The sequence below is a fragment of the Podarcis cretensis genome, assembly GCF_951804945.1.
Source record: "Podarcis cretensis genome assembly, chromosome: 5".
Lineage (NCBI taxonomy): Eukaryota > Metazoa > Chordata > Lepidosauria > Squamata > Lacertidae > Podarcis > Podarcis cretensis.
Window position 1 is genome coordinate 93,476,129 of NC_137174.1, and position 24,508 is coordinate 93,500,636.

General features: G+C 45.7%; 1 protein-coding gene across 11 annotated transcripts in view; it reads right to left on the reverse strand.

Moving 5' to 3' along the window:
* MCF2L2 (MCF.2 cell line derived transforming sequence-like 2) overlaps positions 1-24,508 on the reverse strand; it is a 218,911-nt gene that overhangs the window by 13,308 nt on the left and 181,095 nt on the right. For 7 of the 11 annotated variants that reach the window (XM_079977629.1, XM_079977626.1, XM_079977632.1 and 4 more), the window contains exons 25-29: positions 20,431-20,503; positions 14,175-14,284; positions 10,092-10,187; positions 1,902-1,991; positions 663-734 (exon numbers count right to left, since the gene is read on the reverse strand). In XM_079977629.1, coding sequence (XP_079833755.1) covers positions 663-734; positions 1,902-1,991; positions 10,092-10,187; positions 14,175-14,284; positions 20,431-20,503 — 441 coding nt within the window. The remainder of the gene's footprint in view (positions 1-662; positions 735-1,901; positions 1,992-10,091; positions 10,188-14,174; positions 14,285-20,430; positions 20,504-24,508) is intronic. The other 4 variants (XM_079977636.1, XM_079977627.1, XM_079977635.1 and 1 more) reach the window with 3 other exon arrangements.

Here is a 24,508-nt window from a genome sequence, read left to right on the forward strand (position 1 = left end):
TGAAGAAATGGCCACAGTCGTAAATGGATTGCGCCAAGCCCACAGCTGTTGTTTTCACCAATGATGCTATGAGTACCGTTTAGCAGGATTGGGACCGTTGTGAATATATAGTACAGAAAGGGGCCAGTTTTAAAATCAAATGCACATCTGGGTCTCTTGAGCTTCCGCACTCAATCTGCATAAGAAGGGAAATGGAAAACAGTGGTTTAACCCTGCAATCCTGTGGTTCGTGGGAAACATCTGAAGGCAGCCCTGTTTAGGGGAGCTTTTAATACTGGATGAATCATTTTAATATTCAAGCCGCCCAGAGTGGCTGGGGAAACCCAGTCAGATGGGCAGGGTATAAATAATTTTTTATTTTTATTATTATTAAATATCCCAATAGCCATCGGAAGCATTGCGTGTCTGAGAGGGAAGAGAGTGTGTCGAGTTGGCTTTCTCATTCTCTTCGTTTCAGCCTCCAATATGCCCTAACTGGAACTTGGCAGGCAAGTCAGACATATGCATACAGGAAAGGATGATTAATTCCGAAACCAGAAAATGCTGACTCGAGAGTCCTTACAAACTCTCTTGTATGTCATATGCCGGTGATGATGAAAGTATAGGCATTCCATGAAGGATAATCAAGGGACTGTCACCAAAATGGTCCATGCATCAAGTACCTTCGAAACCCAGAGGAGTTGGATCGCTTTTAATTTCATGCCTCTTGACTTTAACTGCAGGAACAAGGGGACCTGTGTGGAGTTTGCAGATAACAAGAATCGAAATATAGTTAGAGGTTCACCTGGCTCTCTTGGCATGGAAAAGAACAGGATTTGCAGCAGAGGGCAATGGTTAGCTTATCTTAGCCTACAACACAATCCTAATGTTTTTTAAAGTCAGCTTGTCGAGAGGTGGGGGGGAACATACTTGTGATTTGCAACAAAAGCACCAAAAACCTTGCTTTTTTAAATAACTGTGATTCTGAAGGAAAGCAGAGAGCCCCCGCCCCCCCAATAATGGACTTGTATTACCACTCCTAATGCATATATGATGCCCACAGAGATGAGTTTGTGTTAACGTGAAAACTATACACACCTATCTGAGCATGATTACAAATCATTCTCTCTGACCATAGGCAACAACCCAGCAAGGGTGTCTACTATGGTTTTGAAAAGAACTCAAGTTGACAAATGTTACATTTCCCCACCGTAATATTATTTTTATCTACTCAGGTTTGTTCAGTGTTGATTTCACTGAAATAACTTTTCTGTCTTGAAATAACTTTATGGAAATCCATCCCAAAATAACATCTGCAATAACCAAAAAGCATGCTGCAATAACCAAAAAGCATTCCATAGTGAGAAGCAAAAGAACATAACCTTCGCCCCCCTTCTCTATTATTATTATCATTATCATTAATCTCCCACCCACCCCCTTTGAAACACAGTTATAAGTTGGCATAGGGACTCAGGAGACAGCCAATCAGTGCTGAGCAAAGCCCTATTCTGAAAGGAGGGTCACTTCATGATTGACACAAAAGCTGACCAATCAGCAGTGTTCACATTCACTTTCTGCTCCAAACCAGAAAAGGGGTTCCTCCCCCCCAAAGAGCTCAGTCCAGGTGAGACGATAGCCCTTTTCTCAGAAGCACAGTTGAGTGTGCATTTCTGCACCAGGCAGGCTTTGAAATTATGCCTGTCTGTTTGCACCGAGACACTGAACCGTTCTGACTTGCTTCACATCCTGGTGGTGCAACTCCATAGCGCGCAATGTTTGGAGGGGGTCGTGCACCTGACCCTTTCTATTCTGCCTTGCAGAGCACACCACAGGTTCAGGCTTGCAAGGGTTTCCAAGCGCCGCCACATTTGCACCGACGCCGGCAGAGGAAGGAAGGCGGCGAAGTGTTAATGGGACTGTACCTTTGGTTAGAGCAGATGTGTTAGTTGTGGTGCTGATGGAGGAAGCTAGGGAAAAGCGGCGGGTTACATCTCTCTCTTTAGATTCTGGATCTGGGAGGACAGATAGAGTCAGGTCAAGGAAGGGTTAGAAGTGAGCAAGCGAGCAAGCAAACGAGGAGGAAGGAGGAGAACAACAACAACTAGGAGAAGGCTGGAGAAAGGTAGCTTGTTTCCATGGAAAACTGCAGCAAACTGTATCACAGTTCTGTTCAGGGCTTGTTGTATTAAAACATGCATTGTCTACGTGGCCAACGAGTCCCTGGGGGTTCTAACCCCACCCCCTGGTTTGCCCTGGAGGGATGCAGGAGGTCATCAATGGCCTATTAATGACCAGATACAGAATGACAAAGTGGTAACTTGCCACCGTTTGCTTGTGGTCATTTGGTAAACTGATCAGCTGCCCTGCCAAATGTTGCAACTCTTTCGTTTCCTGAGATTTCTAATGAGGTGCTAAAGTGGCTGGGTGTGTAAATTCCTATCCACTAGCCAGGATAACAGAAACGACCTTTTTCTCGCGCAATTACTGGCACACACTGTGTGTACGGAGATGAATGAATCTGACCGTTTTGGTTTCTTTCCTTTTCTAATTTTTCTATCCTTTAGTTTGACCCATTTCCGCATAACTTTCCATTATAAAAGAAAAAGTCCAAACAAAACTCTGAGTGCAGTTTTGTGTGCATTTCTCCTAACATATACATTTTTGTTTGCAACTTTGTCTTGATATTCGCAGTTTTGCAAGCTTCGTTCCTGAATACAAGGCGTTTATACACACACTGGGTCATATTCAACTGAATATTTCAACAGGTGAGAGGAAGCGGAATGACCCCTGTTTTCCAAAGGGACTTGTCCCTCTCCTAGCCCTGCACGTGCCCTAAACACCCTCCCCAAATCTGTTCCAGAGGGTTGGGAGAACCCTGCATGGCAGCGGAAGGAGGGCATCAGAGGGATGGGATTACTCCCCTAGGAAGAAAGGCTGCAGCGATCGTGACTTTTCAGTTTAGAGAAAAGGCAAGGAAGAGGTGACATGATTGTATGAAATTACGCCTGGCGTGGAGAAAGTAGATGGAGAAAAAGGTTTGCTCCCTCTCTCAAAACACTAGAACTCGTAGACATCCACGTTGAAAGAGTTACGGCAGATTTTTAAAAGTACTTCTTCGCCCAGCACACAGTCATGCTATGAAATTCGCTCTTACAAGAGGCAGTGATGACCATCAACTTGGATGGTTTTTGTTATGTCCTGAGTTGAATAGGATCCAAAATGCAGCAGTCTGATTGGTCCTAGAACAATAGGATTCAGAATGCAGCAGTCTGATTGGTCCTAGAACAATAGGATTCAGAATGCAGCAGTCTGATTGGTCCTAGAGCAATAGGATTCAGAATGCAGCAGTCTGATTGGTCCACAAGAGCCACCCAATCCAGCTCCAGGTGGAAGTGAATCCGCTACCTGATTGGCCTACAGGAGAATCCCAGAATTAGCCATTCACGTGGGGCCCATTGTGTAAATAATGTCTATAAAGCAGATATTCTGGGGGAACTTCCATTCCTCCTCACCACTATGAGCTGAATAAAGAGCATGAAATCCACTCTCGACTCTGAGTATATTTTAGTTTTTAAAAAGGATTAGACAAATTCGTGGAGGAGGAAAGGGCTTTCATAGCAAGTAGCCATGATGGCTCTGCTCTGTTTCCCCAGTTGGAGGCAGCAATGCTTCCAGATACCAGTTTCTGGAAATCACAGGAAGGGAGAGGGCCGTTGTGCTTATGTTCTGCTTTGCTGGTTTCCGACAGGCATCTGGTTGGCTACTGTGAGAACAGGATGCTGGGCTAGATGGGCCACTGGCCTGATGCAGCTATTCTTATGAGGAGAGGGGAGATTATTCCACTGGGCAAGCAGAGACACTTGGGCCAACAGAACAATCTCCTTAGCACCACTTTGAACACAATCTCTAACTTTCACTAACGTACATCTTTCCCCCTCGTATATGACTTTCCATACCTATTTTTGGGGTTGGAGAACTGCCTCACAAAAGTTGGAGGTGCTCGTGTTTTGTAGGAGTGTTGCATTTCAGTTCATGTAGGGCAGGGAAAGGGAACCTGAGATTCTCCAGATGTTTAGTTGGACTCCCCATTCCAATCCGCATGGTCAGTGGATGATGGGAGTTGTAACCCAACAACATCTGGACCATTTGGGTAAATGGTTCCAGGTTTCATCCAACGCCAAGTCATTAACAGGTCACTGAATCCCGAATTCCTCTCATTTTTCACAACCAGAATCAGGAGTGCTCACAATGATCCGGAGCTCTGTTTTACACATACAACCATCCCCGAACTCTGATATTGCCCTTGCTTTGCAATCGAAGTGAGCTGGATTCATCTCTCAGAATAACTGGCCATGTAAACAAGTGCTAGGAGTAGCAATCACGGTAAAAGATTACTTCTAAAAACAGTCAGCACTTGTGCCATCTGCATAGGCACGGTCAATTTGAAAGGAGATCACAGCAGGCAGAACTTTGTGTTAAACATGAGTGAAGCCCTATTAAATATATGAAGATGAGCACAACAGCCAAGATGATACATGTTGTAACATAGCTGCATGCAGGTTTCAAAATTTGCCAGCGGGAATGTTTGCTTTCTGGCCTTTCAAAGCTGATGAAGCACAAAATAACAAGAAAATCGGATACAATGCAATTGCAGGCGATTCTGTTACCACCAGTGCATCTTCAAACATCTAAAATTTCTAAACAAGCCATTTTCTCATGAGCGTTAAGATACTATCAAATTTTATGCGGTAACACACTGAGCTGTGAGTTTGGAAATCTAGCAGGCGCAGAAGCCTGTACTGAAAACTCTAACGATTTATTTGTGCATGCATGTGTGAGAGAGAAAATGAACGTCTGAAAGCAGTAAGCCTGCAAAATCAGTTCTGAGCAGGATCTTTAGAGGGTGATCAGCATTTTTTTCCCAAAATCAATGTGATCAGCAAAAGCAGGCCTACCTACACTACAGATCTGTATCAGTTTCGTGCCAGTTTAGTTGCTGTGGTTTCCCAGAAGTTTGGGCAGAGCAATCCTGGACGTGGTTTGGATGATACAAAGGCATCCCTCCACTCAGCCCAGCTGATCTCTGCTGGTGAAGGACCTATTGTGTCACTGAAATGTCAGCCTCTATGGCCTTTTGTCCTACTTTACAGTTCTTGGTTTGAAGGGCTGGCCAATCCAGAAGGGCTGGCCAATCCAGTCCAGTTTAAAGGTAAAGAGGGGGAGCAATGGTGCCTTGAAATTGCTCATCAATAATTAGTACCCGGACAGCAGATGAAGCAGGCACTCAGTTCAGCTGGTGACAACCTTCCCCAGCAGTGGCGTAGCGTGCGTTGTCAGCACCCGGGGCAAGGCAAGTAATTGCATGGATTTGCGTCCCCTAACCCGTGGATTTGCGCCCCCTAACCCTAACCCCCAGATGTTGTGCCCGGTGCAGCCGGCCCCCCCTGCACCCCCCACGCTACACCACTGTTCCCCAGGCTGAAAGGTATTTTATTGCTGTCTAAATGACAGGTCGCCTGATCACAGCCTTGTCCATAGACGCTCCATGAAAGAGCTGATCAACTGCAGGACTTGTGCAGCGCGGCAAACGAACATCTTCGCAGTACCACCGCGAGGATTCATATTTACTGGCAACTTAAAAAGAGTTATTGTGCCAGCCCAGTATCTATGCAAGATCTTGAATACACTCCACATGCATGTTTATACCTAGTGGTCTGGATTTAGTATCTGTTTGGAATGTTGGAAAGGCCAAATAGAAATTGGCTCGGGGTTTATTACAGGCCTTTGGCAAGAGAGAGTTCTAAAAATAAAATATGTAGGCCAAGTTATTTCTGTCTCCCCTCCATCCTCCTTCACTGAGCCCTGCGTTTATCTACTGTCCAGTGAGCTCCCAGCACAAACCCACCATGTTTTGCCTCCCAAGGTAACTACGCTGGACAAAGTTCCACAGAGTGAGGCCCAGGGGTTCAGTTCTTATCTTGGGTAGCATCCTGCACTACCACCAGTGAAGCACTGAAGCATCTGAGCTGCAAACTTTGCCTAGCACAGGAGATCCCTTGCTTAGATCTCTCAATGCCTTTTTAGCCACACGTTTATTTCCCCACTCTGGAATTTATTTTCACGAAAAGCCAGCTAAAAGTGTCCTAAATCTGCCTTCAACAGCCTGGTGCTTTTCAGATGTTGCTGGACCACAACTCACATTGGCCTCAGCCGGCACACCTCTAAATAAATCCATTTTGATCAGAGGTCTGAGAGAGGAGGTTAATTCTCTCCCTACCCCCTGTGACTTTTTTTGTGACTGAAATCAACCCCTCTCCCACTCAAAAAGCTGTTAATAGCCACATATAAGAGGAAGGCAAATGTCCGTGTTGTGCCTGCCTGTCTCTGTCCCCTCCTGTTGGAATAATAATAATAATAATAATAATAATAATAATAATAATTTATACCCAACCCATCTGGCTGGGTTTTCCAGCCACTCCAGGCAGCTTCCCTAAACAGGGCTGTCTTCAGATGTCTTCTAAACGTCAGATAGTTGTTTATTTCCTTGACATCTGATGGGAGGGCGTTCCACAGGGCGGGCGCCACTACCGAGAAGGCCCTCTTATGGTGCTCTTAAGTCTTAAATGGTGTTCTTAAGGCTTTTTTTTAAAAAAAGTATGTTGGGAGATCTGATCCTGCATCTCCCTTGAGATGGACCCTAAGTTGTGTACCTCATACAATGCCACACAATTGTACCTTGCAATGCCACCATGGAGCCTGGGCCATCACTTTTAGGGCAAAATGATGTGTTAGATTAGCTAGGCAGCTGGGAGACGGAGGGAGGGTCTTATTCTGGATCAGCCCCCCCTGCATATTTGTGATTTGCATCGGGGGGGACGGGATGATGACGACTCTCTCATTTGCATCAATGTGAGCTTCCTCTCCATATACAAACTAGAGGCACAGGGAGTCTAATACAGACTAGGAACACAGGAAGCTATTTTCATACTGACCAAGACTGTTCCTAGAAGTTGGCTGGAGATTCCTACACTTCAGGGGGTTGGACTAGATGCTCCTCAGGATCCCTTCCAAGTCCACAATTCTAAGATTCTGTGGGCTCAGGATTGTCCATCCTGATTGGCAGTGATGTTCCAGACTTTCAGATGGGGGTTTTCCCTGGAGATGCCAGGAATTGAACCTAGGGAACTTCTGCATGTGAATCCGATGCTCTGCCACGGAGCTAGGCCCTTTCCATAGAGCTCCACTACCCCCATGCCAGAGTCCCAATCTGGATTGGGGCTTTAGGGTACACAGCTAATATAACATACGGTACGGCTTGCAAGTGGATCAAATACAAAAGCTCTAGTCTTGACTCGTACAGCAGTTGCTCCAGTTTTTTCTGAACCGTTTCTAGAACATCTCCAGGACATAAGAACAGCCCTGCTGGACCCAGCATCCTGTTCTCTTTTTTTATATATATAATAATATTTATTCAAATTTTAAAAATTACAAAGAGAAAAAATAAAGGAGAAAAAAAAGAAAAATAAAAAAACAGAAAAAATACAAACAGTTAAAAAAAACAAAACCAGATCAAACCTTTACATCACTTGCTTTCATTCACTTAGTTCCTTGACCTCCTCACACCTCCCATTTTTGTATTCTAATTCAGTTGGATATTTCAGAAAATCCTTCCCAGCTTTGTTTTTATCTTTATAATTTATCTTAATATATTGTGATTTTACATTCTCTTCTTTCACCAATTCATTTTTACTTAATCCTTTATATCTTTTCTGCTAAAACCACATAATTCTATTCCAACATCTTTCTAACATTCCTTAATTTTACAATATTTCTGAAGATAAACTTTAATTTTTTTCCAATCTTCTTCCACCGACTCTTCTCCTTGGTCTCGGATTCTGCCAGTCATCTCAGCCAGTTCCATGTAGTCCATCACCTTCGTCTGCCATTCTTCCCGGGTGGGTAGATCTTGTGTTTTCCAATACTTTGCAATAAGTATTCTTGCTGCTGTTGTGTCCAGCATCCTGTTCTCACAGTGGTCCACCAGATGCCTGTGGGAAGCTCACAGGTAGGACCTGACTTGAACACAGTAACACTCCGCCTGCGATTTCCAGCTATAGGTATTCGAAGGCTTATTGCCTCTGACAGTGAAGGTGGAACATGACTATCGTGGCTCACAGTCACGGGTGGATGTTAGGATATAGTTCCGTTCCACCTTAAACAGAACAGGCATGACTGCTGTGTGTCACATGCCTGTGTGTCACATGCCTGTTTACTTCCAGCACAGGCTTGCTGGGACCTTCTGTTTGTATATTGCTTTTGCTCTATTGCTGTGTGCTTGGACACGAAGGGAAGCAGACATGTTTTTCCCTTTGTTCCTGAACTATGCTGAATAAACGCCTGTAAATAATGTTTACACATGTCTCTGTCCGCCACTTCTGTTGTGAAGTGATAAAGTGCTGATAAAGCGTGCTCAAGTTTCTGAAGGCTTCTGAAGCTATGAGTCGCTGATTGATGCTGTTCCAAGGGAGACTGGAGTTCGCCCGGCTGTTCCAAGGGAGACTGGATGCCCCCGTCTCCCTGCCAACATCCCAACAGGCCTTACATCTCCTAAATTCATCTAGTCATCTTTTCAAACCATCCAAGTCGGTGACCATCACTACCTCTTGAGGGAGCAAATTCCATAGATTAACTTCACACTTTGTAAAGAAGCACTTCTGTTGGACAGCTCTAGGCTATAGTGTTATGAGAGACAAAGGAAAACTTTTTTCTATTCATTTCCTCCCCTCCCCCCCCATGCATGGTTTCCTAGACCTTTACTGTGTCTCCTCTTACTTGTTTTTTCTCTTAACTAAAAATGTCCCCAAAAGTTGTAACCTTTCCTCATAAGGGAGATGCTCCAGCCCCTCCATCATTTCGGTTGCTCTTTCCAGCTCTTAAAAAAAGGAGGGAATTCGTTTAAAAGCTTGGGTTGCCGCTCCTCTTAAGAGGCCTTTAACAGCAGCCTGACAACAGAAATTGAGAAGGCAAAGTTATTGTGTATGTCGGAGGCAGGTGAGTAAAACCAGGGAGTGCCCCCAGATTTGGTAATCCTTCATAATATGGCGCCCTGAGTGAGGCCAAAAATTGGCACCCCCAAATCAAGGTAAAGGTAAAGGGACCCCTGACCATTAGGTCCAGTCATGACCGACTCTGGGGTTGCGGTGCTCATCTCGCTTTATTGGCCGAGGGAGCCAGCGTACAGCTTCTGGATCATGTGGCCAGCATGACTAAGCCGCTTCTGGCGAACCAGAGCAGTGCACGGAAACGCCGTTTACCTTCCCGCCGGAATGGTACCTATTTATCTACTTGCACTTTGACGGGCTTCCAAACTGCTAGGTTGGCAGGAGCAGGGACCGAGCAACGGGAGCTCACCCTGTCGCGGGGATTCGAACCGCCGACCTTCTGATCAGCAAGTCCTAGGCCTTGTGGTTTAACCCACAGCACCACCCACGAAATGGATCGTCTCAATTTTGGATCTTCTCAGTTTTGCATCTTCTTGGCTCAGGGCCCTGTGGGGGGTGAGGAACCACCTGTACCATCCTAAATCCAGAGCTGGCACCTTTGAAAAACACCACCAAGAAGAAAACACTGAGGCTGTGTACACACCCCTGCTCTCTCTGAATCCAGAGTGTTCCCACTGCTTTGAAGCCACAATCCACATCTATCCTGTAGTTCCTTGAGAAATATTGCATTTTGATGCATTTCCCTGCAAACTAGCTTCAATCCGATTTGGAGACGTAAGCCCTATGAAGTCATCCATACCCCTTCTCCACCCATTGGTGGTACAGACAGAAAAGTGGGCAACTTGGGAAAAAAGCATCCGGCCATACTGATTTGTGCAACAGCATGCAAATGCAGTTCGAAACGCAGCGTGGGGAAATGGCCTCACTGTGTTTTAAGCAGGTCATGTGAACACAGCCCGGGTGAAGCTAGGGGATGGGTACGATGGACGAGGACATTATGATGGGATGCGGTCACCCTTGCAGGGTGTGATGGATGACATTATGGGATGGACACCGTGCTCGGGAGACGTGTGGCTGGCGATCAAGCGCTGCGAGTGGCGGTGGTTTTACCTTTGGGTGGAGCTCTGCGGTTGGAAAGACCTTGCAATGTGAACCGCTTTCTAGCAAGAGCTGAGCGCTCAAGATTAAGGCTGGTGGAATAATCAGCTAGGAGAAAGAGGCAGAGGGAAGAGAGAGGTGAGGCAGGGCAAAGGGGTCAGCCTCGCAGCTTGTGGAGAGAGCAAAGTTAAGAGCTTGTGGGGGGGGGGAGAAAGGGGGAGGTGATTAAAAAGTTGGAACGCTTGGCCAGCCGTGAGCTTGCGCAGCAAGTGACTAGCTGGGAAGGTGGCTGTGGAAACAAGGAAGCAAACTAGCTGAGCCAAACATCCTTCTTGTTATGCAAGGGATAGATTTGACTAGCTAGGTTTCACCTGGGAGCAAAATGGAGAAGGCGGGAAGGTGCTTTTTGGGGAGGGAGGGAACACACAGTTCCAAAAGGAAGACAAGTCAGCAGGAAAGTAGGTGAAAAGCGAATAGTTAAAAAAAGACCAAAAAAAACCTACTGTCCACAAAACACCCAAGGTTGCTCATGGAATTATGGACCATTGAGTAGAACCCTTTAAAGCATCAAGGCCACATTCCCTTGCCGGCAACCATCCAGGGTGGGTGGAGCCAGAATCAAAAGTGGGTGGAGCAATGGGTGTGGCTCTTACCTTTGTGCAGTAGACCACGCTAAAGCCAGAGGTTTCTGCAAATGATCACACCTCTCCATGCTCCAACCAGGCAAGCAACAGGCATAGTCACAGTTACTTGAGAAGTAGGGTTGGTGAGGGTTGTAGCCTAGGGGGAGAATCTTTAGGGCCTGAGATTCCCCATTCCCAATGCAGGGATTGTTCTGAAATAGGGCTTCCAGTGTAACAATATGAGCTGCATGTCAAGTATGAAGGTGAAAGCCCTCCTTCACGATGCGCTCACCAGCAGCCATCCCCAAGTAAAGCTGTCTCTTTGCAGGTGCCCCTGGCGCAGGAAATCCTCCCAAAATATTATTTATTTTTACAAATGTTTGAGTGACTTTTCACAGTGCTACTTACAAAAAATAATATCGTGCTGAAAGAAAAAATCACGGGGAAAACTCAATACCAAAAAAAAAAAGAAGAAGAATCTGTCAACTGAAATCAAGATAAATATCTACAAATCTGTATAACCACAGTGTCCATGTTGTACGCTTCTGCATACGAAAAGGTTGAAGAAGAAGAAGAAGAGTTTGGATTTGATATCCCGCCTTTCACTCCCCTTAAGGAGTCTCAAAGCGGCTAACAATCTCCTTTTCCCTTCCTCCCTCACAACAAACACTCTGTGAGGTGAGTGAGACTGAGAGACTTCAGAGAAGTGTGACTGGCCCAAGGTCACCCAGCAGCTGCACGTGGAGGAGCGGGGATGCGAACCTGGTTCACCAGATTACGAGTCCACTGCTCTTAACCACTACACCACACTGGTGTTAGCATTTCACTCCTCCCATTGCAAGGATCACCTGATTCTTGTTTATTTTCTATTCCGTGAGAAAGGAAGCTAGTCTTTGTGACTTCTGTCTCTGGTACTATTGTACTTTTTCTTTCTGCTCTGTCTTGCGACGAGATGGGATGTCTGTATGAGGGCTGCTCCTCTCATATGTGTTTGTTATGTTCTTTAATCTGTAATTAGTAGAAATAAAGTAGGTATGCCCAGATACCTCCTCATCTCCATCTGAGCTGCTTTTACTCTGCTATACCGGGTGCTCACAAGACAGCAGCTGTGAGTCTCAGAACCCCAGGACTCCTTCCCAGGAATGCTGCATAGCTGTTCCAGTGCCGGAGGAGGCCGTGGGGCCTGCAGGAGTGTTAATAATAATGATGATAATTTATTATTTATACCCCACCCATCTGGCTGGGTTTCCCTAGCCACTCTGGGCGGCTTCCAACAAATATTAAAACACAGTGGTCTGTTAAACATTAAAAGCTTCCCTAAACAGGGCTGCCTTCAGATGTCTTCTAAAAGTCTAGTAGTTGTTTTTCTCTTTGACATCTGGTGGGTGTTCCATTAGCTGGCTCCCTTTGGGAGGCTGGTTGCCTTTGACTGCTGGCAAAAGAAGATCAAGGATCTGTCCTGGCTAACCTGCCTTGCTCATACATTTGAGACACGGGGTTTTCTGGGTCGTAGTGGGGAACCCCATGAAATTTAATCTTTAGCTCTCCTCTCTCCCAGAAATGCTTTGTACCTTGAAATCTGAAATGGCATTGCCAGCAGCAGGGTCAACGACAAGGCACAGGAGCAGCATCAACAGACAACAACGGCAATGAAGGGGTAGAACAGGAATGAGGAACCTGTGCTCTTCCGCCCGTCACCCAGATGTTGAACTCTGGCTTTCATCCTGGCTGGGGCTGATGAGAGATGGAAGGGTCACAGGTTCTGCATTCCAGGGGCAAAAGTGGGGTCCATTGAAGGTGTCTTCCCCAAGCCCCCCCCCCATATCCTGGAGTCAGCACTGCCTGGCAATACTATCTTGGGGAGCCATAAAGCAACTATAACCAAAACGCCATGGCCCCTCCTTGTTTTTCTTCAAGAGATGAGTCATCTAGGTTAGCTCATGCCAGAGTGCCATCGTTTGCACACTAATTTACCCCCCCCCCTTTTTTTAAGGAAACATTGCTTTTCCTTATGACACACCTGTGAACTAGGTTCAAACTTTTCATGACTTTTTGCGGAATTTCAGCCACAAAATGACTGAGGATCCATGACATGAACATGAAATTAAATCCCAAATCAGCCAGCAGATGGTTCATCAGATGGTGCACCAAACTATTGGACGGGTGGTTTGAAAAATAACGTTAACACTGTGGAGCAGCTCTTCTGCTATTCAAATGGTCAGGAATCTTCTACTTGGCAAGACTGACCAAACCTCAAACGGCTGAAACTGCTAGCTTACTAAATGCATAATGTGTAGCCTCATATTTTGAAAATCCCTAAGGTAACAGCACTCTTGCTCTCCAAATCTACAGAATGCTTCAGATGAATGGAATTGCAGTACATGTTTTTCACTGGAGAATGAATGAAGAATTCACACGACCACACGGGTGAGTGGTTTGCCTTGGGCCCTCTCCCCACATAACAGCATTTGCAAAACAAGTTGCTGTAAACCAGAGAAATGTTTGCCTGATATAAACTTTCCACCATGCAAATGAGCTGCCAGTTGAATTCAGATTCTGCTCCCTTGGCACCTCCAGCTAAAAGGATGCTCAGCTAGCTTCAGAAGTCCTCTATCTGAGGTCCTGAGGAACCATTGCTAGTCAGGGGAGACAATACTGGTTGAGATAATACAGAGCATCAGTCGATTGACTTGCTGTCAAAGCTTTGCATGGCCCCTGTGTCAAAATCGTAACCATTCAGGGAGCAGCTTTAGCTCAGTAGCAGAGCACAGAAGGCCACAGGTTTGATCCTCAGCAACTCCAGTTAAAAAGCGCCTTGAGTGGGAAAGCCTGCCTGCATACAATGTAACATGAAAGTCCAGCACTATGTGCCCAAGCCATCGCTTGATTTTGCACTCATCACTTGATGTTCCAAGTGATAGAAGTCCCAAGCATCATGCAATCAAGTGATAAGAGATGAAAGGATGTCCTGTCCATTCTTGTGTGAAGTGGCCCAGCACTTTGCGTAACAGCCAAGGCAAGTTCAATAAGGGCTCATTCACACTTCTTGTCCTGCAGCTTCCCCCTTCCCCCAAGAGCAATCGACAATTCAAGTTTTCTTTGGATTGATGCTTGCTCTGATTTAGCACCAAAGAGTGGGTTTCCCCTGGGAAAGGAGCGGGTCAAGTGGGAAATCACTTGAACCCGTGCTTTCTAGGCATGGGACAAGCAGAAGTGAGGGCGAGCCCTGTGTTGTCATTCAAATGTGTTTCCAGAAATCCCTGTGTGTGTTGTGCCTGCAAAATGTGGATCAGGACCAGAAGGCACCCTGCAGTTCATGCAGGTCACTTTGAAGCCCCAATTTCTGCCCTCTTGTCAAACTGCTGGTGTGGGAAAGGAGAAATTTGCTGCTGAAATTTGCAGAGAGAAATGGCATGTGCACCATCTCCTCTAGGTTTCTGCCTTAGAGTTCTTCCGTCTCTGCACTGCCTACCTCTTTTTTGTCTGGCGTTGGGGCTGATGTTCCTGTCCCGGTTATTGGACATTTCCAGGCTTGAGAGCTCAGATTTGTTCTCGCACAAACTCAAGGATTTCCTGCCGTACCTTTAGAGACAAAAGAAATGCAACAAGCGTTGTTAAAATAGGCACTAAAAGGGCATCAATGTGCAATGGTGCATTGAGGCGATTTCTAGACTTTGGACTTCATGCTCTTATAGGGAGGGTCCTTTCCAGAGTGCCGTGTGTCTGTTATTCCACTTGCTTCAACATGCCCTGTTACATCTGGGGGCCCCGCCTGCCCAGGTCCTCTGTCCTAAACCCTAAAGACCCCTGCTGCCCTAAAGAGAGAAGCCCGGGTTCTCTGCCCTAAAGCCCAGCCCTCATGGCACCATCAGAAATGGTCCTCTTGTTGCAGAGTTTCCCCATCTCACCATGAATATGTCACCCCAGTTAAAATCCTTCCTGTCAAAATGAGCTTTGGACTGTAAGAATGTACAATGAGAGATGGAAGATAATTTGCTGGGCATATAATGAGCATGGTAATATAAATAAGCACAGCAAGCCAGGCTCAGTCATCTGTGGACCAAACAACTAGATAAGAAACCATTCACAAAATTAGCAGATTGCACTAGCGGATGGGGAAGAAGTTTTGGTTTGGTTCAGATTTTAATGCAAACTTCCCTAAGTCCCATTTTTTGGATACAGTACACAAACTGGAATGAAGCTATCCTTTGAAATTTGCACCTCTCCAAATCTCGCAATGCAAAACTTATCCAACCAATAAGGTATACAAAAAAAGCATATATTAGAGGAAAGTGTGACTTTTAAAATGCACATATACCGTATTTTTCGCTCTATAAGATGCACCCGACCATAAGACACACCTAGTTTTAGAGGAGGAGAGCAAGAAAAAAATATTCTCTCCCTCTGTGTGCAGCGCCCCTTCAGTGAAACTGCAGGAGAAGCAGAGCCCCTTCCATTTCTCCTCCCGCTTCGCTGAAGGGGCGCTGCGCAGAGAGGAAAAGCTGCACAGCGCCGCTTTGCTTTCGCTGAAGCCATGGAGCCTGCATGCACTCCATAAGACGCACACACATTTCCCTTTACATTTTAGGAGGGGAAAGTGCGTCTTATACAGCGAAAAATACTGTTAAGTGAAAATGACATACCAAAATGCATTAAATAAGGGAGATTGTTTGTAAAAATGTGAAGGAGATACATCCATGAAAATGCTGACAATTTTTCATGAGGATTGTTTTTTATAAGTTGTTAATTAGGTTTGCCATACGTCGAATCAGCAAAATGTCAGGGGGAAAGCCAATGTACGGCAGGGAAAAACCGGATGGGAAAAGCGGCGGAAACAGCTCAAAAATATGTTAGGGTTGGGTTTCCTTAAAAAAACTCAACAACTTCACAGGTGTCAAGAATTTTACTTTTTGAAATATGGCAACTCAATTGTTAACTGATGTGCCAAACTGAACTTAAATCTGGAGAAATTAGAGAAACTGAAATTGGCATATTTGCCCATTTCTATTGCCTCCCTCTGGGAACTACAGGCTGCATGATTCTCTCGTGAAAGGGAATGAATGTTTAAAATAATTTAAACATATAGTGCAGAGATACCAGAAAGGCAGCCAGCCTTCTGGAACATGCATCCATTATACTGCTTTACAAACTGCAGGGCTCAAATGCCAGCGGTGCTCTCAGCAGAGTGCAGGATGCGCAAATCAACAGCAGTTACTGCTTCGGAGTTAAAGGAAAACACCCTCACTACTGAACGCAGGCAGTTTGTCTCACCCACGCCCAATTCGTTTGCATAGAGGCTGCATAAACTTTGCACTCACCAGCACAATAGCTGCTCTCTAGAATGGTAGGTAGGAAGGGAAATTTCCTCCTCTTTTCTGCAGTTACTCACCAGAGGTAACTAAGAGGCAAAGCAGACGTGGCAGGGAGAACGACACCTGTGGCTCACAGGTCTGCCTGATCCATGCACAATGTGGCTCACACGAACTGCATGGGAATGTGGGTTGCAAACTCGTACGGATGTGGTCCATCTAGTGTGTGCACACTGACCAACAGTGGCTGTCTAGGGTTTCAGACAGAAGTTTTACCCAGCCTTATCTAGATTCAGGTAGGTAGCCGTGTTGGTCTGATGCACTCAAAATAAATTTAAAAATTGTCCAGTAGCACCTTAGAGACCAACTAAGTTTGTTCTGGGTATACCCAGTCTTATCTGGATGAGATGCCAGGTTTGGATCTGGGACCTTTTTGTGTGCAAGCACATAAACCCTTTCTCAGTTATTCAGCTTGGTATTACTCAGAAGGGTGGTGGGATTGGGTGATTGGCAGATAGCTGTGATGAGCCTGTTGACGACTCTTAACGACTGCAATAGGTCTTACAGGAAAAAGCAAGGGGTGAGAAGGTGAAAAATGGCTTTGTCATGTATAATGAGATAAGAATCCAATGTCTTTGTTCAGACATATTACCAAACTTAAAACCATGGAGAGACCTGGTCTGAACAAAGACATATTACCAAACTTAAAACCATGGAGAGACCTGGTCTGAACAAAGACATATTACCAAACTTAAAACCATGGAGAGACCTGGTCTGAACAAAGACATTGGATTCTTATCTCATTATACATGACAAAGCCATTTTTCACCTTCTCACCCCTTGCTTTTTCCTGTAAGACCTATTGCAGTCGTTAAGAGTCGTCAACAGGCTCATCACAGCTATCTGCCAATCACCCAATCCCACCACCCTTCTGAGTAATACCCCTCCCCACCTTCTCACTATATAGAAGGGTCTGGTGATTTCTGTTTCAGTGTATCTGAAGAAGTGTGCATGCACACGAAAGCTCATACCAAGAACTAACTTAGTTGGTCTTTAAGGTGCTACTGGAAGGAATTTTTTTATTTTGTTTTTATATATTCAAAGTCCAAGCAAACTGGGATTACTTCTCATTATACTTTATTGCTCTTCCAACTTGCTAACCCAAGGAAACTTTCCCTGAAGAGATGTTACCCAGTTAGAATTTAGGGCATCAATAAAACAGCTGGTGCCAGACATCATGTGGTCCCAAAGAGCATGGTTTCAGAGGAATGGCGTAGATTTAAACACCTCTTCAGACCCGCACATTTCTGAGGTGGTGTGTCAGGATTGTATATGAGCTTATTACTACTGCACCTAGTTGGTCATATGCTCCCTGGGTGCCCACGTGTGTGGAATTTATCTATATAATTTATATTCATCTATATAATTAATACATGTCTCGATGTAAAAAAGAGATCTGTAAACAATTATATACAAAATAAATCTCTATATGATTTACCTAAAATATAATCAGGATATAAAAAATATGGATTCCTTAAAATGCACAGTGGTCTTATATCAGAGCAACTGGGGAGGGAAAGGGGGCGGGGGTCAAAAGAGAATGAACCCATCAAAATTACAATTTTGGAAGTGTGAGGAGGGGAGGAAAATACAATCTGGCGTCTGGCTTTCTCCTGGTTCAAATAAATCTCTTTCCCGGAAGAAAGTAAAGAAATCCCATCACCCCCTCCCCCCCAAAATCCCACCATCCACTGATTACACTTCATCCTTCTAAATAAATTTATAAACGCACACAGTGAAATTAAGTACCTGGCAGCTTCAAGCTGATGCACTGGGGCAAAAATAACTATAAATAGCAGATGCCAAGTTTTAGCTATTAAAGGGAGAAGTGGGTGGGAAAGGGGGGTGGAGAGGGAGAGAAATCTGTAGGATGCAGCTTTTGTCAGATCTTGGGAGAAAGATTTATTAATGTGTGGCTTATGTCCCTAGTGTTATATCCTCCTAAAGCCCTGCCTTAGCCCTTTCCGGGGAGATCTGGCCTTTCTAAGGATGCAGAGCAGCCCCTGCAGGAAGCTGCCCTGCAAGCCGGTCCCTCAGCTGCCTCTGGACCTGGAGGAGGAATGCACTCTGCACGTGCTCAGGAGCGCGTCTCGGCACCGCCCGCTCACCGGCATTGTTGACAAGCAGCAGCCGCTCCATCGGCCCGTCCCCGCGGAGCTCCCAGGTGCTGCAGCTCATCGCCCGAGGCCAGGTTGGCAGGCAGGTCGCGCACGCAGAGTGCTGGACAGGGGCACGCAGCTTGCCCTCCAGCTGCTCCAGCACAGCCACCGAGCGCGCCACCAGCATCTAACTGGGATCTAACAGAAGTGGCTACTGGGGAAAGGGGCAGCGAGTGGAGGCTGAGATTGGGGGCGTTCTGAAAGAGCCCCTAGCGGATACGGTGGTACCTTGGTTTAAGAACAGCTTGGTTTATGAACAACTTGGATTAAGAACGCTGCAAACCCGGAAGTAGGTTTGCCTTGGAAGCAGAACCTGTTCCGCTTCCTGTTGAGTGTGTTCCATTTGTCAATTGAGTCTCCCGCTGCTATGGGAAAGCAGGGCTTGGTTTAAGAACACTTTGGTTTAAGAATGGACTTCCGGAACGGATTAAGTTCGTAAACCAAGGTACCACTGTACATGAGCAAAAAAGGGAGGAATCAGGCAACAGCTCCAGAATATATGGAGCAATAAGCAGGGAACACCAGAGGCAGCAGAGGAAAGGTGCCTGCACTGTGTGAGGAACAGTTTAGCAATAGTGGGCAGATAGGGTTGAGCAAGCAGGACGAGGAGGTGGCAACAGGCTCCCACAGCACACCAGGTTGCTGATCAATTTAATCAGGCTTCCTGGTTTTAGGTATATTCCATGAGCCTCTAAGTGTGAAGCAATTTGAGATGCAAAGCGGCCCCACCCAAGGTGCTATTCTCCTGTAGTCCTGGTTATATCTTGGCTGTGAATCCTGGAAGAACTGCCCCTTGACTTGCAGGTCTTGTTCTACTTGGCTGGGGAGGAAGGAGCCCCGACTGACTCCACCTGCAAAACCTGAGTCTGCTGCTAAAGATGCTTGGCTTTGGGTGTTGTTGCGGGGAGAGTTGCGGCTGCTGCTGCTGCTGCCTTTTTGTATCTGTATTTCAAATCTTGTGATTGATGTGAAAATTGTTCAGTTTGTGTACTATTTATTTATTTATATCTTCTATTATTATTATTATTATTATTATTATTATTATTATTATTATTACGGCATGACTTTTTGTCACATTGCAGTTCCGTATTTTCTTATTTATGCATTTATATATTTATGTAAAAGGTAAAGGTAAAGGTACCCCTGCCCGTGCGGGCCAGTCTTGACAGACTCTGGGGTTGTGCGCCCATCTCACTTAAGAGGCCAGGGGCCAGCGCTGTCCGGAGACACTTCCGGGTCACGTGGCCAGCGTGACATCGCTGCTCTGGCGAGCCAGAGCCGCACAAGGAAACGCCATATATTTATGTATTTGTTATTAAATTTGTATACGGCCCTTCATCTGTAGATCTCAGGGTGGTCCACAACATTAAAATACAATACAAAACCACAAAATACATAACATAAACAACAACAAATCAATAAACATCCTCCCCCATGTTGTAAGCAGCCTTGAGCCTGGTTTGAACTGTGGAAAGGTGGCATAAAAAGGTAAAGGACCCCTGACCATTAAGTCCAGTCACGAACGACTCTGGGGTTGTGGCACTCATCTCGCTTTACTGGCCGAGGGAGGTGACGTTTGTCCGCAGACAGTTTTTCCGGGTCATGTGTCCAGCATAAATCAGCAGCTTCTGGCGAAACCAGAGCAGTGCACGGAAACGCCATTTACCTTCCCGCCGGAGCGGTACCTAATTATCTACTTGCACTTTGATGTGCTTTCAAACTGCTAGCTTGGCAGGAGCAGGGACTGAACAATGGGAGCTCACCCCATCACGGGGATTCGAACCACCGACCTTCTGATCAACAAACCCTAGGCTCGGTGGTTTAGACCACAGCGCCACCCTAAGATTATGTATGTATGTATATCTGGTATGCTCTGCAGTGAAGCTGGATTGTATGGCTCCCATGTGCTTTCAAAAATGAAACAGCATACAGTGGTACCTCGGGTTAAGTACTTAATTCGTTCTGGAGGTCCGTTCTTAACCTGAAACTGTTCTTAACCTGAAGCACCACTTTAGCTAATGGGGCCTTCTGCTGCTGCGCCGCTAGAACACGATTTCTGTTCTCATCCTGAAGCAAAGTTCTTAACCCGAGGTACTATTTCTGGGTTAGCGGAGTCTGTAACCTGAAGCGTATGTAACCTGAAGCATATGTAACCCAAGGTACCACTGTACTATAAAATAGCATCCTAGATAGCAATTACCTGGAGGAGCTGAATGAATTCATGGGTGCATGGTACACACTCTCGGTGATTCTTTGGTGTAGTTGGCTTGCCTCTGTTAAAGAAAACAAGGAAAGGTTGGATTTGTGCAGCTTTCAACGAAGTTTTTCTCAGGATAGACCCACTGAAATTAATGACCATGACTAAGTTAGGTCTATTAATTTTAATAAGTTCATTCTGAGTGGTACCCTCCCTGTGGAACGCCCTCCCACCAGATGTCAAAGAGATAAGGAAATACACAACTTTTAGAAGACATCTGAAGGCAGCCCTGTATCGGGAAGTTTTTAATGTGCTTTCCTATGATTTTATATGTTCTGGAAGCCGCCCAGAGTGGCTGGGGGAAACAAACCAGATGGGCAGGGTATAAATAATATGTGAGCACCTAGAAAGGAATACTGTGATCACCAATAGTCAGCATGGACTTCTGAAAAATAAGTCATGTCAGACTAACCTGATCTCGTTTTTTGACAGAATTACAAGCCTGGTAGATGAAAGGAACACAGTGGATGTAGCCTACCTTGATTTCAGCAAGGCATTTGACAAGGTGCCCCATGATATTCTTGTAAAGAAGCTGGTAAAATGCGGACTTGACTATGCTACCACTCAGTGGATTTGTAACTGGCTGACTGACTGAACCCAAAGGGTGCTCATCAATGGTTCTTCTTCATCCTGGAGAAGAGTGACTAGTGGGGTGCCACAGGGTTCTGTCTTGGGCCCGGTCTTATTCAACATTTTTATCAACGACTTGGATGATGGACTCAAGGGCATCTTGATCAAATTTGCAGATGACACCAAACTGGGAGGGGTGGCTAACACCCCAGAGGACAGGATCACACTTCAAAACGACCTTGACAGATTAGAGAACTGGGCCAAAACAAACAAGATGAATTTTAACAGGGAGAAATGTAAAGTATTGCACTTGGGCAAAAAAATGAGAGGCACAAATACAAGATGGGTGACACCTGGCTTGAGAGCAGTACATGTGAAAAGGATCTAGGAGTCTTGGTTGACCACAAACTTGACATGAGCCAACAGTGTGACGCGGCAGCTAAAAAAGCCAATGCAATTCTGGGCTGCATCAATAGGAGTATAGCATCTAGATCAAGGGAAGTAATAGTGCCACTGTATTCTGCTCTGGTCAGACCTCACCGGGAGTACTGTGTCCAGTTCTGGGCACCACAGTTCAAGAAGGACACTGACAAACTGGAACGTGTCCAGAGAAGGGCAACCAAAATGGTCAAAGGCCTGGAAACGATGCCTTATGAGGAACGGCTAAGGGAGCTGGGCATGTTTAGCCTGGAGAAGAGGAGGTTAAGGGGTGATATGATAGCCATGTTCAAATATATAAAAGGATGTCACATAGAGGAGGGAGAAAGGTTGTTTTCTGCTGCTCCAGAGAAGCGGACACGGAGCAATGGTTCCAAACTACAAGAAAGAAGATTCCACCTAAACATTAGGAAGAACTTCCTGACAGTAAGAGCTGTTCGACAGTGGAATTTGCTGCCAAGGAGTGTGGTGGAGTCTCCTTCTTTGGAGGTCTTTAAGCAGAGGCTTGACAACCATATGTCAGGAGTGCTCTGATGGTGTTTCCTGCTTGGCAGGGGGTTGGACTCGATGGCCCTTGTGGTCTCTTCCAACTCTATGATTCTATGATTCTATGAAAATATTATTAAGTGCCGCTCTATGTGATTTGTTGTGCACAAGCATAAAGAGAGTGACCTAGATCACACATACTACAAGTTAACTATGAGTTGCCCAACAGGCAATCAAACCAATCATAGTATAGCTTTCCAAAGTTTGTCTTCCAGCCGGTCTGACTTCATGGCCAGGTGACCAAGCAAACCATGGTTAATGAAGGGTGCTGTGTTCACATGCAACATCAGGCCGTGGTTAAAACAAACCAAGGTTTCTAAGCCAGAAACAGCTCATGGCTTCAGATCACCAGAGAGTAAAGAAACCAGAGTTAAGCTATTGGGCAGGGTTCACACTTAACAATAACTCACAGTTTTAGTAGTATGTGTGAACCAGGCAGATATGAACACCATGCCCAGGTTCTTGAGCTAACAGGGCCGGATGAATCATGAACTTCATTGGGCCACGTGCCTCAGGTGGTGGGTGCAGAAGGGCAGGGGACTGTGCCCTCCATCTGCCAAATGAAAAGCATTTTGCTGGACTATCTTGCTAAAGTGGTGCATGCTCTGGTTATCTCTTGCTTGGACTACTGCAATGCGCTCTACGTGGGGCTACCTTTGAAGGTGACCCGGAAACTACAACTATTCCAGAATGCGGCAGCTAGACTGGTGACTGGGAGCAGCCGCCGAGACCACATAACACCGGTCTTGAAAGACCTACACTGGCTCCCAGTACGTTTCCAAGCACAATTCAAAGTGTTGGTGCTGACCCTTAAAGCCTTAAACAGCCTCGGTCCAGTATACCTGAAGGAGCGTCTCCACCCCCATTGTTCAGCCTGGACACTGAGGTCCAGCGCCGAGGGCCTTCTGGCAGTTCCCTCACTGCGAGAAGCCAAGTTACAGGGAACCAGGCAGAGGGCCTTCTCAGTAGTAGTGTCTGCCCTCCCATCAGATGTCAAGGAAATAAACAACTACCTGACTTTTAGAAGACATCTGAAGGCAGCCCTGCTTAGGGAAGTTTTTAATGACCGATGCTTTAATGTATTTTTAATCCCCCCTTCCTGTTTGCCTGCAGGTTTAAAGTTTTTTGGAACATTGTTTTTATTCACTTTCATCTTCAAACCGCTTAACATGTTTGCACTGAGATATATCTTCGTTTGCATTAGAGAATACGACATGCAACAATTACAGCAAAAGCACAGCCATCACGGCAAGTCGCCGCTGAAGACCGTGAAACTGTCTAACTCACTTTTAAAGCCATCCTTTGTTGGCGGCTACCAGAATGGTGTGAATTGCATAGTTTTAATATGCGATGTGCGAATAAGATCCTCCATTTTTCGTCTGTGAGCATGCCTGTCTTGCCTGTGGCATCTTCAGACGCCGAATGCAGGTTACAGTTCATATTACCTACGCATGTAAAACGCAATATGCGTAGGCCCAGATCATGTGGCCAATTGCTGGATTCCATTCATGACTGTGTGACCTAGATCTCTGTGCACCGGATTTTATGCGCATAGGCAGGTTTTGAGTGTTACACCCTGGATGGAAATCCAGTGACAAAGGAGATGGGTGTACCTGAAGGACAGGGATGCTGTCTTCCAGGCATATGAGTTGTATCTAGCAGAGGTATCCTCCAACGTCACCTGGCTCAATGTCAGTTGAGTGATTTGTCGCAAGAAGAGAGGGACAGGAAACACTTTGTCCTCACATGCTTCCCCTCCCACCCACTGTAAAATAGTTTCTTAGGAGCAAAGCACAGCTGGGGTGCTCTGCAAGAAAGCCCGACTTACAGCCCCTTCCACAATGTCAGTGTTTCCTCCTCTTTTGATAGCTGAGGACCAACCAGTGGAATTAATCAAATCTGGGAGTAGATTAGAGGAAAGGCAGGTGGGGATAAGAAAAAGCATGGCTTACAGTACCTGAATAATATAGACTTCTCTGCCGTTGTACCAGATCTCAAATTTCTTGTTATCGCCTTTGACATTTTCAGTAATACCAAACACACCATACAGTGGTGTCCCGCAAGACGAATGCCTTGCAAGACGAAAAACCCGCTAGACAAAAGGGTTTTCCGTTTTTCGAGGCGTTTCGCAAGATGAATTTCCCTATGGGCTTGCTTCGCAAGACGAAAACGTCTTGCGAGTCTTGCGAGTTTTTCCCCTCCCCCCCCTTTTTCTAAGCTGCTAAGCCGCTAATAGCCGCTTAGCCACTAAGCCGCTAAGCCGCTAATAGCCGCTAAGCCGCTAATAGCGCTAATCCGCTAAACCACTAATAGGGATGCTTCGCAAGACGAAAAAATCGCTAGACGAAGAGACTCGCGGAATGGATTATTTTCGTCTTGCGAGGCACCACTGTACGTGAGAAGCATTATTGCTTCTACCAAAGAATCCTGAGAACTGTATTTTTGTTAAGGGTGCTAGGAATTGTAG